This window comes from Centruroides sculpturatus, unplaced genomic scaffold (assembly GCF_000671375.1).
Source record: "Centruroides sculpturatus isolate CEXI.00-Female unplaced genomic scaffold, Cexi_2.0 scaffold431, whole genome shotgun sequence".
In the NCBI taxonomy this organism is placed as follows: Eukaryota; Metazoa; Arthropoda; class Arachnida; order Scorpiones; family Buthidae; genus Centruroides; species Centruroides sculpturatus.
In genome coordinates, this window is record NW_019384619.1 from 192,596 (window position 1) to 209,470 (window position 16,875).

Consider the following 16,875-nt stretch of genomic DNA (forward strand, 5'->3'; position numbering starts at 1 on the left):
GGGCCACCGCCTATGCCTCGCGGTCCGAAGGGCCTCGCGCCTCGAAGGTTTATGCATTACTTAAAAGCCGCGAACGCGACGAAAAAATTTTACTCGTCGTAAAACGATAAATAGTTTGTCAAATTTTTATTCATAAAAATGCAGTTTCAACTGGATTTTATAAAATAAAAAGCAGTTGAAACTGCTTTTTATTTTATAAAATCCGTCTTCTTGCGCCATCAGAGGGCCTTTTAAACAATAGATAGTCTATTAGCGTTGGTCAGTAGTAGTCCAAATTTAATACAAACATTTGTTTTTTGAAAATTTGATCACGATTTAAATACAGTATTTACTTTTAATATTACCGATATTTCATCGAAAAGGAAACGTGTTGTATTATCATTAAAAGACAAATTAAAGTATTTGTTTCCATTATCCGGATTTTTCCTTATCCGGACTACCTTTATCCGCAATTAGTCCGGATAATCGAGGTTCTACTGTATTATGATATGAAATCTGGATATGAATATAATATATTAAAATCCATTATATATTTATGCTATATAGTCTAAAAATTATTGTTTAAAAAAATGTTAAATATTTTGTTATTTTTGATTATCTGGATGATAATCAAAAATATACCAAAAGTGAACAAGAAGATTTAAGGCAAATGGAAAGAGGAAGACTAAAAAAATCATGATAGAGTTCGTAGGATCAAACAAAGACGTTTGTTCTGGAAATAAATGATGACATAACAAAAGAGTCAAAAAGAGTTAAGAAACATATATGTTATTGAAAAAATGAATCAACTTTTAATAATAAAATAAAATTGTTACAACTTTTGACTTTGATAAAATATTAAAAGTATTAAATATATATATTAAAGGTAAATAAGAAAGCTTTGTACCAAATTAAAGATAAATGATTTTTATTAGCAAATAGAATTAATATAGAACAATATCAAACCCAATTCAGGGACCAAAAATACAGTAGTTCATAGCTAAATGTATTCAGATTCCACCATAATACTGTATTTTAAAACAAAAATTCACAAATTGGTATTCTTGTTTTAGAACGTCGTAAAATTTCTTCCTATATAAATAGAAGTCATAGTGAAGAAACACATTGATTGGAATAATTTTCAAGGTTAAAAATTATATCAGAAAATATAACATGAAACTGTAAAGAGGAAATCAACCGAACATTAATTTTATTATATCAAAAGATAATATCGTTTATACGGAAAATAAAAGATAAAGCTAATTAAAAACCACTATCAGAATTTCAAAATTTACCACGATTCGTTCGTTTAGTATTAAATCTAAAGATGTAATAAATTGAAATAAAATATCTCGTTATCAAAATATTTCTGAACATATTAGAAACAATGCAGATTTTCTTAAATAGGATAGCTGTATCATATTAGTTCACCCTAACTATTGTACGCTTGTGTGAACAATACGATGGACAACAAGAAAGCAAACATAGCCGAAAAGAAGCACTAGCCGTCGGGCCATGTATAGTACCTTAGGCAGATGGATGTGGTAACGGCAAGCGCACTGTGTGTGAGGCCCTGGACGAACTCGAAATTTGGTTCAAAAACATCCGGCGGGACAGTAAAACTCTCACCTTTCGAAATTAAAACTCGAAGCAAGACTTAAAGTCTCACGAAAACAATAAAGAGGTTCTTTCCGTCAAAAAGGAAAACATGAGAATGAAATTACAGGAAAAAATTTCAAAATTCGGAGGAAGTTTAGCTGGTCGGAATCGGGTTAAAACCATAACATTTAAAACCGTGACATTACAAACTGTTTTACCATTAAAACAATAATTGTTTATCCGGGATTAAAAGTAATAATAGTAGTTCGGCTGTTGCTGTTCATTGTAACAGTGAAGGTTGCCAAATTATTAGGGACAACCGTAAAAACTGTTAAGAAAGAATCTAATACACAAAAAAGGAGATGGTATGAACATTTAGAAATACTAAAAAACAAAGACAAAATTATGAATAAAAATATTGGTAAAAAATTACATAAAACATGCTATCAATATTTGACCAAGAGGGGGCGTGAGGGGTAAGGAGAGTGTTTAAATAAATAGGTAAATGGCGGCAAATTTCTTGTTATTTCTGTAAATCGTTTCATCGTATTACGACTCTACTGTAAATAAGTTTATAATCATATTGTTTTAACAGTGAACAGATTTTTTACTTCATTATTCTGTTTTATCGTTATAATGGTAAAACAGTTTGCAATGTCACTGTTTTAAATGTTATGGTTTTAACAGTGTACTTATTATATATATATTGTTTGCCTCTCACAGCTAATACTAATTTATGTATCGGATCGTCATATCTAATGTAAGTTCACAACTTTTACATCTATGTTATATATTTTTCTTGTAAATCATTAACATTCTACTATTGTTATAGCAAATACTTGTAAATTAATAATTGTCATCCGTATTTTATTAATCGTCACCATTTCTGTGCTTCTCATAACCATGTAAGTTAAAATTTTTTTACAAATTTGGAACAGTGAAAAACTTTATGTTAACTTGTATGTATTATTTCCTAAACAGTTACATCACAAAAAGTTGATAAGGGACTCGAAGTCCAAATTGCATACTCTAGGAAAAAAAAAAATATGATTTTATAAAGCTTGCCCTGTTTCTGAATGATGGTGCAATAAGTCTAGAGGAAAAGAAAGGTCATCATAGAGCTCATAAATTGAATACAAGACTAAACAAGAAGAGAATTGCAGGGTTTTAGATATAAATCCTCGGGCTTTCTTTATTCTTTGTAGTTCACATTCTTTTAATTTAATGGTCAATGACGCTTCCAGATGTTGTTTAGACGGAATCAGCTTCTTTACTTGAATTCAACAGATTTTTAATTATTTCTCTGCATCTACTGATCGTTGGCAAATTCTTTCTACTTGTATTTCTGAGTTGACTATTAAATCGTTGAGTAACACAAGATGGAGGTTTAAAATTACTAATGTACCATCTTGTCGGTATATATGATGCACTTATGCAAATTTTCCATGACCCAAGATTAAATAATTCAACTGGAAATACTATCCGACATGAAGCAAAAGTCCTTGCTGACTATTTGCAAATTTAAGTTCATTGCATCCCTTGTCGCGTGGTACAAGTACGACGTCCTTTATGAAGTAAACATTTTAAGTAAAATAATAGAGAAAAGAGGATGATTTAAATTCAGTTACGAACCAACTACAAGTAATCGAAGAATACCTTTTAGAATGCAGAACTGATAAGGGTTTTGAAAAAATTTTGACTGATGCTGTTGAAATTGCAAAAGAACTGGAGATTCAACCAAATTTTGAAATACAAAGAAACAGAAAGAGAAAATAAAGCACACAGTTCGAATATGAATTTCAAGGTTAAGCTTTGCAAGATCCTCAGCAGAAATTCAAAATAGAATTTTACTATTCCGTCTTGGGTATGGCTATATAGTCAATTGAAAAAATGTTCGAACAACTACAGCAGCATAACGTTCTGTGGATTTCTTTATGATATATATAACAACACCGAAAAAACAACTGCCGATGTACTAAACGGTTTCAAAAATCTTGTAAATGTTTTGACTCATAATTCTAATAAAGTTATTGATGCCGAGGATCTCTGCAGTAAACTTCAAGCAATAGCTTGAAGACTTCCAAATCATGCCACCACTAGAAATACTATTCTTTATAGTACAGGAAAAGCTTGTAGAGTGCATGTCCACATGTCCAAAGTTTTTGTTGCACTAATTCTCTTGACAATTCCAGTTTCAGTAGCAAATGGAAAAAGTAGTTTTTCAGAGTTAAAACTTGTTAAAACATACTTGCTCTCAACAATGTCTCAAAGCAAGTTAACAGATTTGGAAACAGTATCAATCGAACAAGAGCTAGCTTCTACGCTAGATTTAAATAAAAAAATAGAAAATTTTGCAAAGTTGAAGGCAAGAAAAATTTAAATTTGATTTTCATATATTATACANTGTACACATCTAAATTTGTTAATTGAGAGGAATGTGTCAGTTTTTCATCAAGCTCTCTCAATTCATTTGTGTTTTAACAAAAACTGAATTACATTTTAAAAAATTAATTTTCATTATGATTAATTTTCTATATTTCAACCGAATATTTATATGTCTAATAATATAAAATATTTAGGATCAGATCAAACATTTTGAATATCTAAAATTTGATAATTTGGATCCTAAAACAATTTTCTATTGGTGCATTGAAATAACCATTGAGATGTTCGAAAATCATTCGGAGTGATTAATGCTTTCTACGTTTTCTTGTGCTTAATACAAGATGGCGATCTTCACGAATTATAATAATCTTTGGAAGATGATGCCCAATTCTTTTGACACTTTGTTTTGCTTTGGAAATTGTTACCGTAATTTTGGAACTGCTTTTGGATGGCTACTTAAGATTTTTTTTATACATACGGGTGTGAGACAAACTTTCCAGTCTTTCTGTTGTTTTAAATCTTAATAAATTACATAAATGCCTATGAGAAATTTATGATTTGTGTTGGAATGAAATGTTTTTATACCTTTGAAACAGATTTAAAGGTTTTATTCTATTTGTTTAAAATAAATCTCCTTATTTGTTTGTTGAAAACCCATTTATAAATTTGGTTAAATGATTTTATAAGATATTTTTATTATTATTAGGCATATACTTANTTCTACGCTAGATTTAAATAAAAAAATAGAAAATTTTGCAAAGTTGAAGGCAAGAAAAATTTAAATTTGATTTTCATATATTATACAGATTGTATATAACTTTGTATATTATTAAATTGACAAAACATGCCAAAATAATTTTTTATTTTATATATTTAAAATTTTATTTTAAAAAATATTTAACTTGTGAAATAAGGGTCACACTTGGCCGGATGGCCGAGTGGTCGAGGTGGCAGCCTAACGCTCTGGGGGACTCGGGATCTGAAATCCGGATGGGTCGGATAATCCTCAGGAATTTTTTGGAGTGGTCCGTTCGGATATGTCGGCCCCGTCCCTCACCACCCGGCCGCCTCATTGTGGGCCTGGCCGAACCCATAATGAGCTTGCTTAATATTCTTTATTATTCAATTATATTATACAGTTAATTATATTTATTGAGTATACACAAGAGTATCTGTTGATTTGATTAACTAATGAAATTTTGTGTGTCACCTATATAAAATTATGGATATTATTTGCCTTTATCCGGTGGATAAGTTAAATTCATTNTATTAAATCGCTGATGATAGGAACCGTAATAAAGTAATATTAAATGAGGAATGAGCATTAAATCACACTAAACTGCTGTACAAAAAACGTATTTGTGCTGCTGATAATTTGTAATAGTTTGACCAATTAATATGAACTAGCAACTCGTCTCAATCTTTAGAAAGTGAGAAGTTTAGTTATAATTGCATTAAGTAATAAACTTTAGCAGAATAAAGGAATAAGCGTATTTCAAAGAAAGTAAATGAACACACACATTAAATTGATATTTTCAATGGAAGTTAAGAATTTCGAGAAAAGTTTTTTTTTTCAATGAGACATATTGATGACTACTTTTCTAAGAATCGATCCTTAGTAAATAAAAATCCGCTTATAGTTAAATCGATATGTTTAGTTTATTTACCGAGCTATATATCTTTACGCAAAAGAAATACTTAGTAATATTTAATATTAACTGTATTCATTCCAATCACCATTAAATATTATTAATAATATGTGATAATGCCGATATATTTTTTTCTAACAATAACTATACACTTACAGAAAGGATTTTTAATGACGGATCCTCGTTTATCTACGTTACCTACTCCTTTACCGATATCAGATTTGGCTCCTATGCCTAGTAACGAGGAAATTTTTGGTAAGACTGTTTATTTTTACTTCTGTGTTATTATGCCACTTATAAAACTACATAATAAAACTTTTTACATAGGAAAAATTGACGAATTGAGAAAGCGTCATGCTGCAGAAATGGAAGAATTCAAGAAAGCTCAAACGTTAAATAAAGCTAGAATGGTTCAAGGATTACAAGAAAAATTAGAAATGAGAAGGAATAGAAGAAGTCGAATATTAATGCATGAAAGAGAATCAGCAGCCTTGCAATCTCGTTGATAGATTTAAAAAAAAATACAGTATATAATTAAGTTTTAATANTGACTATAAACATGTCGAAATTATAAAGTTAAAAGAAACAGAAAAAATTACTAATAATAATGGCTTACAATTACACAGTTCTTGGTAACCTATTTTAAACACTAGAGGGAAGACACGCAATTAAGTAAGTGTAAAAACAAGGATGAAAGGGAATGGGGCTATAAAATGTACTGTACTTTGGAACTGGAGATGGTTGAAAGTGAAAAATGTGGTTCTAATGATGTTGACCTCTGTGGTTGTATGGTTAAAAAGTTAACGGTTGCTTTTCAAAAATGGATAAGGTAGTCATCATCAAAATGTGTAAGCGAAATTCTATCTATGTATGCATATTCATGTGTTTAAAAAGATGCACAATTATTTGCAATGTATAATTTGTATAGGGTTATGAGAGGCAATAATGTTTGAAATGCATTCCCCAGTTAATATAAACGAATAAACGTTGATGATTTCCTAATCGGGCTATATTTCTTATTCTGTGTATAATGTGTCTAGTATTTACAACCGATGTTGATGGCCATTAATAAAACTAACAGATAACAACCAGACATAAAGCAAATTCAAGAAATAATTGCTCGTTATTAATTAATTATTGATTGAAATAAATTATCAATTGCTTTAATAAACAATGTGAATTCCGTGTTTCTCACGTAAAATCGTGAAAAAAGAAAAACGGAATAAAAAAAAAACAAACATTTCACCATCTAGAGTATCAGTTCACATTACTAGCAGTGATGCACCTATCAGCGGAAGTGTCAAAATGGCAGCTGGGCAGCTCACGCGGTCTTTGTTTCCAGCCTCTGGCAGAACATAGTAACAAAAAAAAAAGAAAAAAAAGGAATAGTATACTATTCCTTTTTTTTCTTTTTTTTTTGTTTACTTTCGCTAACTTCTGGAACGTATCCCTGTTCTGCATTAGTCATATAGCACGGATTCGCATAACATGGCACTTTTTCAGAACGTAACTACCGTTTAAAATACATGTATATATATATATATATATATATATATATAACTTAAACGTTTATTTTTTTTGGATTTTTTACGCATACGCTAGAGTAGAATGAATCTAATTAGAACAAGAAACTCATCTGCTTTCAACTGATACCAAATATCAGTTGAAAGTTATCAGTTATTTCTTAAGAATTATCACGACGATTGGAGGAAAACAGAAACACAGTAATTGAAAAATACAAATAATGTTGAGAGCGTTAAGCTGAAGTCACACTTACAGAAAAACACCACTGAAAACGTAAACTGATAGTCAAAACCAGAAAAATTTTATGCCCCTTACCCGTAAACTTTCCGAAAAATCGACTGCTCAGTGGAAAATTTTTTCTGGTCACGTAAAATGTAGATGTTGACCAATGGGAGTAATGACGTGTTTACTATGACACTGATGTCGCTGTTGTGCTGCCCGAGGCTGGAAACGAAAAACCGCGTGAGCTGCCCAGCTGCCACTTCCGCTGATAGGTGCATCGCTGCTAGCAATGTCAACTGATACTCTAGATGGCGAAAAGTTTGTTAATTTTTTATTCCGTTTTTCTTTTTTCACGATTTTACGTGCGAAACACGGAATTCACACTGAATGGAAAATTGCCATTTCCGATAGGTGAGCTTTGCTCTTCTATGTGAGGATCCGAATCCAGACTTTCAGTATATTTATATGATTACAGTAATACCCGGAACTTACGCGATAGGTGGGATTGAACGATAACCGCGTAAGTCGTCGGGGTATAATTTCGCATATAAATACAAATTATTTTTAATCGAGTGAAATTCGAGATCTATATAATATAATAAAAGCATTTAATCCTTTAAAATTTTATTAAATTCATTTAATAAGAAGATGCACCTGCAGAAACGAAATTTAGGTGCATAAGAAAATTATAACTCTTTCTATTTAACTATAAACATTCGCACAATCAAGCCGTAAATAGTTTACAGGTATCGACGAAATTCGTCATATTGTTGTCATTCTTACACCAACTTTAACCCCGCACCTGCGAAAACAATGGTCACCTGACGAATTTTCCCACAAAAAACGTATAAAAGCCATCCTCTTTCCCCTATCGGGGGAGTCACCGATCGAACGGCCAAAAAGGACCTTCACTTCCCGTTGACCTGCTGAACTACACTGATTAGAAGACCTATTGCCAACTCTCACCACCCTTTCGAATAAGCTGAAGTATCCGTCCGATACTATCACAGAGGTATGAAATATTATTGTAAACTCACTCTCTCATTCGCGAAGTTTTGTAAAATTTTTATGTAGTTAGCGCGTTAAATAAACCGTTATTTGTTGTTAAATGGTGTCGTTACTCGACTTTGCTCACGCCTTACCGTCGACCCCTCCGACTCTCCTCTACTCGCGTAACGCGTAACCGGACGAAACGCCATCCCTGACAGAAAAGTAGGTCACCGACCTGTGGCCGGAAGGAGCGGACTCCTATTACCACCCGGTGGCTCACACAGTAATACCCGGAACTTACGCGATAGGTGGGATTGAACGATAACCGCGTAAGTCGTCGGGTATAATTTCGCATATAAATACATACAAATTATTTTTAATCGAGGCCGGACATTAAAGAGAACAATAATTTAGAAAAAATGTTTAATAAAATCTTAGATAATACATATGTACTGTATAACAAATTATATTATTAAAATCGTAAACCGAAGTTATTTTGATGTAGAAGGCTTCATAAAATCTAACAAATTCGTCTGACGGCTCAGAGATATATTTTTCTCCCGCAAAATTTCTTCGTAGCATGCTAATAATTTTGTTATTTCTCGTTTTGTAGAAGAAACGCGCTCTTCGTTGGAGTCTATATTTTCTAAAATTTGTAACCCTCTTTCAATTGAATTGAGGCTTTCTTTCAAGTTTCCAACCGTCGATTCCGGTAGATAAAACTTCTTTGCCAATTCACAAATTTTTATTTTTGTATCGAAGTCTTTAATAATGTTAACTTTACATTCCAAAGATAAAGTTTTCTTTTCTTGTTTGATGCGGAAGAATCAGTTCTAATTCGTTTGGATGACATAGTAGAGTCTCTCGAGTCTCCGTAGATATAACAAACACAGAAATAAATAACACAAAATAAATTGTACCTATGCGTCCATTCTGCGCGACACCTCCGAGCATGTAAGCTGAACAATAGTGTGAGGGGAGTGAGTAATCAAAAGTTACGTGTCGCTCAAACAAAAGACGAATCGACGAGATTTGAAAATCGCGTAACTCCGGGTTCGCGTAAGTCGGGGTAGCGTAAGTCGAGGTGTTACTGTACATCATAATATCACATCGTAGTTATACTTCCGTTAAATACAATTAATGTAACAATGTAAATGTAAAACAATGTAAATGTAAATGTAAATGTAAATGTAAATGTAAATGTAAACAAAAAACAATGTAAATGTCAACTTTTACACCTGGGAGCTAAACATCTGTTAAGTTCTCAGGCCTAATAACGACACTTTCTCATCACCTTTCGACCTAATATCTCGATTTCAACATTATAACATTAGAACAGAACAACAAAGTGACGCAGTCGTCGCCCTTCCCTCTTGGATTAAAGTTAGCGAAATTTTCGGTGTGTCAGTGACAATTTCTGTGCTCAATCAGTACCCTGTCGGATTTTTCCCATTACTTTCCATTGTGCCTAGAAGAACTTTCTTGATCCAAACCAAGCCAGCAATCAAAATCCTCACCCTCAAGGTCCTAATCTCAACCCCAAGTCAAGAATCTCAATCAAGATATCATAAAAGATATTTATCGGCACGTGAAACTTCTGTAAACTCTCTCTCTCTCGGGAATCGGAAAAACCGTAATATCAAATATATCTAATATCTATCAAATCGTAAAAATGTATCAAAAAGCTAGCATAGTTAAAATCGAAATGTTGTATGGCCTCTCGTTACCCATTAAACAGTTGTTACGTTAACCCGTCTTTGAGTAAGTCACTTCCGGTGCGCTGTCTCTCCCTCCTTCCCGAATCTGATCGCTCCGTTACGCGACCGCTCGCATGACCTATCCGTGTCCGCCGAGACTCGGTGGTGTCATCCTGATAGGGCATCGAAGAGGTGCCGACCCTTCGGTCACATCTATAAGTGTGACTCCAGCTTTATCCAGATATCAAAAAAAGAAACTCGGACTGCTGATTTAAAATGGAAGAGAATTTACAGGATAGTGGATAGATTAGAAAACGATTGTGAAAGTAGTGGAATGCCAGATTTGAGTTGATCGAATGTACAGTACAACTAGACGATAAAGACAAACGAATCTCGCGAAAGTATGCCCTCAATATAATAGTTGGTTTCAGTTTTAAATCGTTGGCGAAAAAATACAAAATATTAAATAAAACTATGAAAAAAATGTTTGAAATAACAGAAGTAGACCTCTAGTAGACTTTTACCTTCTCATTAGAAGGCAAAAGTTTACTAGAAGTGAATTCAGCAATTNCAAACACCACCTAGAGATATCCTATGAAATTCTCTTCCCAATGATTGTGCAATAGATCTTCCCACACTTGTTTTACCTACTCCAGGAGGTCCTACAAAGCATAAAATGGGACCTTTCAATGTATTTTTCAATTGGCGAACAGCAAGATATTCTAAAACTCTTTTCTTCAATTTCTCCATGCCATAATGATCAGCATCTAAATCTTTTCTTGACTTATTTATATCAAGCATTTCAGAAGACTGCTTAGACCATGGAAGATCTGTCATAAGTTCAATGTAATTTCTTGTCATGGCATGTTCAGGCATATGAGGAAGCATTTTCTTTAATCTCTGTAATTCTTTCATTGCAACTTTTTTTGCATGATCAGGCATTTCAGTATCTCTGAGTTTTTTTTCTAAAATAGCAATTTCATCACCACCTTCAAAATCATCATCATCTATATCTAATCTTTGTCTTCCTCTGCTTGGTGTTATTTTTTCCAAAGTGACAGGTCTAGAAATATCGCCATCTTTTCTAGCTTTTTGTAATAATTGTAAACCCTCAATTTGTCTAATTAAAAGAGGCGAGTTTTTTTTAGCCTTTCGGCTAAATCAACAGCATCTAATACTTGAAGACGTTCTGCATGTGATGCTCTAATTATTGCTGCACAGACATCAGGTAAACTTTTAATAGGTAGAGAATTTAATAATCTTTTTAGTCGAACTACAGCAGGAACTGATAAATCAAGCATATCAATCAATTTAATAGCTTGTTCTCTAAATTGTTCCATTAAATCATTTAGTTCTGCTTCAACTTCAATACTTTCAGTTTCTTCTCCTGAAAGTTTATCTAACTGTCTTACACTTCCAATAAGGTAAGGAGATTCTTTCACTAGACCTTCTAATCTAAAGCGACATAGACCAGTAACTAGTAGTGTATATGCTGGTCGTGGCCAATTAGTACCAGTAACTTGAACAACAATTTCTGCAGTTCCAATTTGATGCATGGCACTGATATCATCTTCTCCAGATGATCCTGGTTCTCTAGGTACTACTCCAATAATTGCACTTGCTAAGGTACTCCTACTTAGAAGGTGAGTTTTAACCATATTCATATTTTTATACGAATTAACGGGTATCCTTATAGATGCCCCGGGAAAAAACACGCCTTCGATAACGAGTAAGGGTAATCGTCTTGGTAGTTTAATATCCGATATCGCCATCTTCGATAAAAACACATCACCGATGCCCTCTAACGTCGGCCACAGAAACATAACGATGTTCTGGATCGAGCAGATCGCTGATCTGCTCGATCCAGTAGCCTCTTAGTGCCCACAGAACAAAAGAGTTTAAAAAAGCGACACACTTGTAAACCTTGCCTAGGGCGCAAAATACCCTGGCGCCGGCCATAAGTACAGTGAATAAATGAGACTGACAAAATAATTTTCTTAATAGACATATTACCTTCATAATGTCATTATAAAATGAGTAATATTCGATCTTGATCATCTTAAATACAAAAGCGATATTTTAAATACTGTAATTTTATTTTCAAGTTATTAATGCTTTTTACAATTAAAAATGATTAAAGTGTAAATTATGATTACGGATAGTCCTCGTAATGTTCGATCGGGCGCACAGAGGGATTACGCAGTTGTTTTCTGTATCGATTCACACGAGGGATTGATACAGGATTAGTTTCATGGTGAGTACGTTCTTGAAATAATATTTCCTATTTTATTAATAAGCAAGTGTCATAAGTATGTCATAACACTTCAAATTCATAAATATGTTAAGTTTAAACTTACATGTGAACTTCCTTGATTGACAGATCTGCCATCCAAGTTTTCTAGCGATTCATTTGAACGTTGAGAGATTTTAGATTGCTTTCTTAACCTTAATATATAAAATTAAGTTAAAATCTAGGTAAACAACATTGACTTTGATATTTTCGTATTAAACAAACTTACCTAATTGCTAGTATAATTATAAATAATAATGAAAGTAACAAAACTGTTCCAAGGACGTAGCCAACAATGCTTAAGACATAACGTGTTTTTCTCTCTCCTGAAACTATTAGCAATTTACTTTAGATTACAAATTAGAATAATAAAATGCAAAGTAAATTATGCTTAAAATAAAATAATGAAAGATATTTACAAGTATTATTATTCATCAACAAAGTAAACACAGTAGCCTCTGGATGTATCGCGCTTGGCGAAAGATAAAGGTCCATTTACACACAACAGTGACGTGCTGGCAGGCACAGTGACCGTTTCGTGAGAGTGACGTCCAGCACGGCACAATGATGAGTATTTACACACAAGAGTGACGTGACCATGGTCTCGGTGAGTGGTCATAGATTTTTTTGAAGATGAATTGGCTATGATAGCTACTATATATGTTTGGATGAAGAAGAAAAAGAAATGCAATCAAAAAAGCGCTGCAAATGGGTACATGAAGCATGGACATAAAGGTCAATAGAAAAGGAATTTCATACCGTTTATAAAAAATTAATAGATAACGAATGTAAAATTTTTGAATATTTTCGAATGTCCCAACATGCATTTCATATTTTATTGAACAAAACAGAGAAATATTAATTTTGTACTCAATGACCATGTATTTCGAATGAGATAATCAAATAGAACAGGGTGTTGATGCACCATTTCAAATGTTCGTCATCCATTGGAAAACAAAATTTACTGTCAGTAAAAATATCGTTCCGGTCAAACGTACTTTTATAGTACGGTTACGCCACTGCCACTGCACGGCACTGTGACAGACGAGTCTGGTCTAAAGCAGAGTTAACGATTTCTGACGGGCAAAAAATCACTGCACTGAGCGGACACTGCACGGTTACGCCACAAATGGACCTTAACCCAATTGAACGATATATTAGATAACGTGATATAACCGATGTGAGTTATCAATCTATTAATTTAAGCGATTTAGTCCTATGTATTAATTTTCAACTAATTATTGGCAAACTTAAGCGATGATTCTTGAAGGTTTATTGTTGAAAATAACAGGTCTGTGGAGTCGGAGTCGGAGTCGTCAAAAATCTGCCGACTCCGACTGTGTTTTTTACTTTCCCAACTTGTTATGTGTATAAAACGAAAAAGTATTTGAATCGTGTCACATTTGTCCCTTCGAGTTTTTGTAATTGTACACGTTTGAAGATCTCTCGAACCCAAAAAATATAAAATAAAGGGAAAAATTAGCGCGCGGGTGTGTGTTGGAGTGTAATTTGTTTAATTTCTTGTTTAAATTCTTAAATATTAAACGGTATCTCAGAATAAGTAAAGTTTAAGAAACGAAATTTGACACGGTAGCATGTGTATAAAGGGGTATTAATGATATTAAATTTTGGTTTGTAATTAAAAGTCGACAGGGTGTAGACATAAAAGGGGTCATGTATCATATCTCCAGTGTGATTGGACTTAAGAATGATCTTGAAAAACTCGGCTTCTATTGTATTAATTTAGGTGCGGTATTTGCATTTTTGCGGAAAATCGAACATATTTTTAGACCCAATTAAAAATTCTCTAATTAGTCTCGGAAGACAGGGGAACCTAATTTTTGCACCCGGTGAAAACGGGTAAAATCGGTTATAATCTAATAATCTTAATCTTCGTTATCGTTTCTTTTTGCCCGAGCAACATCTGCTAGTTTTTTTTTCTTTTTTATAAAACTCGTCTCTACCCTCAAAATGAAGCTTGAGTTTTAATATGAGTACAGACAGAAAATGAAATCTTACAAAATTTAAAGATAATTTTACAATGCACTGGAGAACATAAATCATATTGATCATTCTTCAAGTTTGGTTGTTAAAACGGCGATACCGCACTATCCAGACATTATCCAAGATTACAAGCACTATCCAGACATTATCCACCAACTCAAGTTTCAGTAGAGCGTTTATTTTCCGCTTTTAAAATTATTAAATATGATTTAAGAGTTTTCGAGAATGCTGACTTAATAGAAACGATTCTTTTTAAAAAAAAGCAATTTAGTTTATAACAGAGATGTAAAATAATAAATTAATTAACATGGCAAAATAAGCAACCTTTTTGTTTACCAGTCTAAATATTATATTTCTTATTCTTGACTTAATTTAATGTATGTGCATAATTATATATTACATAATATACTCGTATATTATGTACAACATTTCTATTAAACTAATTTGTGTACGAATATATTTACTATTTTTATACATGCTTACTAAATACCATTGCCATCATCAAACAAGTCAATAAATATGAATTTATATATTAAGATGTGTCAAATTTTGTTTAATTTTTTTAAATCGTTTTATTTTGTATTTAAAAAAGTAATCATAATCGTCATCATTATTACTTTCCTGGCTGTTATACAGTAAAGGGCCATAAGAAAGGAAAAAAATGACGATCCCGGCTGTCATACAGTCAAAAAATGATTTTCTTAGATTTTTACTCTTTTTGACTCGGGAATCCTTGAAACCTAGATAAGTGCAAAAACATCTACAGTATAAGCACGAGTTTGTTTCTATAAGTACGGGTGTTAGAATGTGTACCAAACGATTTAGTGCAACCATTTTGAAGCTTAATAACTCCTGCGTTAAATCATCCGACTCTGATTCAAAATCGTGCCCCCCACACAGTCATCAGTAAATACAGAAAAAAATCTAAATCTTTTGCATATCTCGACATTTCGAGGTGTCCTGACTCCAAAAATGTAAAAATTTGGGGGGGGTCATTTTTTGACCGATCGCTACACTTTTCCTCTGTTATATATAACAGCCGGAAAAAGAAAAATTATCAAACACATGTTTATATATTGACTATGTCGTTACTTACGGGAGTCTTTTAGCTTTGGAATAAAAAAATTTCTATGCTCTATCTTTATTAGAACTATATTTATTGAAGTTTATATTCTGAGGTCACGTGATGATGTCAGAATTTCCGGGCCTATTTTGTTAGCAAGTCTGCCCCTAGTCGGACTTGTATAAAAATCTACCGACTCCATAGCCCTGGAAAATAATCCAGTAAAATGATATGATAATACATTTCAAATGCAAGCTAAATGATTATTTTAGATATGATTTAGTCTAAATTATGTAAGAATGTTTTACTCTATTTTAGTGAAATAACGATTTTTATTGCAGACTTTGGAGATGAATGTGCAATACATATGATGAAAGAAACATTTCATATTCAAAGAAAGAAATGCCATAAAATTAAACAACAATGTGAAAAAAGTTTCTACGGAAAAATATGATAATACGTGTCAATTCGTACTATGTCATATAAATTCAAAATGATTTATTAAGTAATTAAATATCGTGATACCTTCGCATTCGAATTCATTTTTATTCTTGTTTCGTACAAATCCATCTATACAGGAACATGTAAAATTTCCAACAGTATTAATGCAGTTCGAATTACTCCCACAAATATTTGCATCAAGACATTCATCAATATCTGTAAAAATTTAACTGTTACGTTCTATGTATTTTTTAAAAACTTGACAGCAAACAGATAAACCGATAAATAAAAGTTTTACCTTCACAATACTGGTACTTAGTACCGGGTTTGTAAAATGTCTCTATTGCCTTAAAGCCTTTATTACATAAACAATCATAGCCTGGATGCTTGCTTGTACAATTATTCGCTACTCCTGGGCAAAAGCTTTCTCTTATTCGATCGTCGCAATTATCAAATTCGACTATTTCGGCTAAAATTGAAAATTCCATTATGAAATAAGTAATATTAAGCTTATTGATGAAATATTAATTAAAATTATACCAGTTTGTAGATCATTTATTGAAAGGATCAAATTAGGATGAAGAAGACAATAGTTAGCATTTTCAGCTGGATAACACGAGTCGCCTTTATTTATTCTTTCGTAACCTTTAAATTCTTCTTTAAATATCATTATTACATCACATGCAACATCATTATCCTTCGGACTATAAAGTAAAATAAAAATTTTAAAAATAAAAAGTAGAGGAAACAATAATATTAAAATAGTAACCTATATTGGGTAATCTATACTAATATTATAAAGAGGTAATGTTTGTATGTATGTATGTTAGTTTGTATGCTGCAGGTAATCTCCGAAACTACTCATCCGATTTCAAAAATTCTTTCACCAATATTTAGAATGGAACTTCAGGGTGGACATAGGCTGTATATTATTCCGTTAAACATGGGGGATGGACAGTTCCTTATGGTAATCCTTACGGAGAAGGCTTACCGTAAAGAACTCTGCTTCTATTTATACTATTTTAGATGCGG

The 16,875-nt window shown here is 32.5% G+C and overlaps 1 protein-coding gene, 1 long non-coding RNA gene and 1 pseudogene across 4 annotated transcripts in view; 1 reads left to right on the plus strand and 2 right to left on the minus strand.

Moving 5' to 3' along the window:
• LOC111625433 overlaps positions 1–5,789 on the plus strand; it is a 10,868-nt gene extending 5,079 nt beyond the window's left edge. The window contains exon 3 of the long non-coding RNA XR_002756728.1: positions 5,771–5,789. This is a non-coding gene — a long non-coding RNA (uncharacterized LOC111625433). The remainder of the gene's footprint in view (positions 1–5,770) is intronic.
• Positions 5,790–10,606: 4,817 nt separating this feature from the next.
• Positions 10,607–11,847, minus strand: LOC111625434 (annotated as a pseudogene).
• Positions 11,848–12,132: 285 nt separating this feature from the next.
• Positions 12,133–16,875, minus strand: part of LOC111625437 (adhesion G protein-coupled receptor E2-like) — a 14,416-nt gene continuing 9,673 nt past the window's right edge. Inside the window, exons 1-6 of one of the 3 annotated variants that reach the window (XM_023368582.1) lie at positions 16,384–16,577; positions 16,142–16,312; positions 15,928–16,059; positions 12,565–12,667; positions 12,403–12,490; positions 12,133–12,326 (exon numbers count right to left, since the gene is read on the minus strand). In XM_023368582.1, the coding sequence (XP_023224350.1) occupies positions 12,198–12,326; positions 12,403–12,490; positions 12,565–12,667; positions 15,928–16,059; positions 16,142–16,312; positions 16,384–16,513 (753 nt within the window). In that variant the 5' untranslated portion in view covers positions 16,514–16,577 and the 3' untranslated portion in view covers positions 12,133–12,197. Of the gene's footprint in view, positions 12,327–12,402; positions 12,491–12,564; positions 12,668–15,927; positions 16,060–16,141; positions 16,313–16,383; positions 16,578–16,875 lie in introns of those variants that run through there. The other 2 variants (XM_023368583.1, XM_023368581.1) reach the window with 2 other exon arrangements.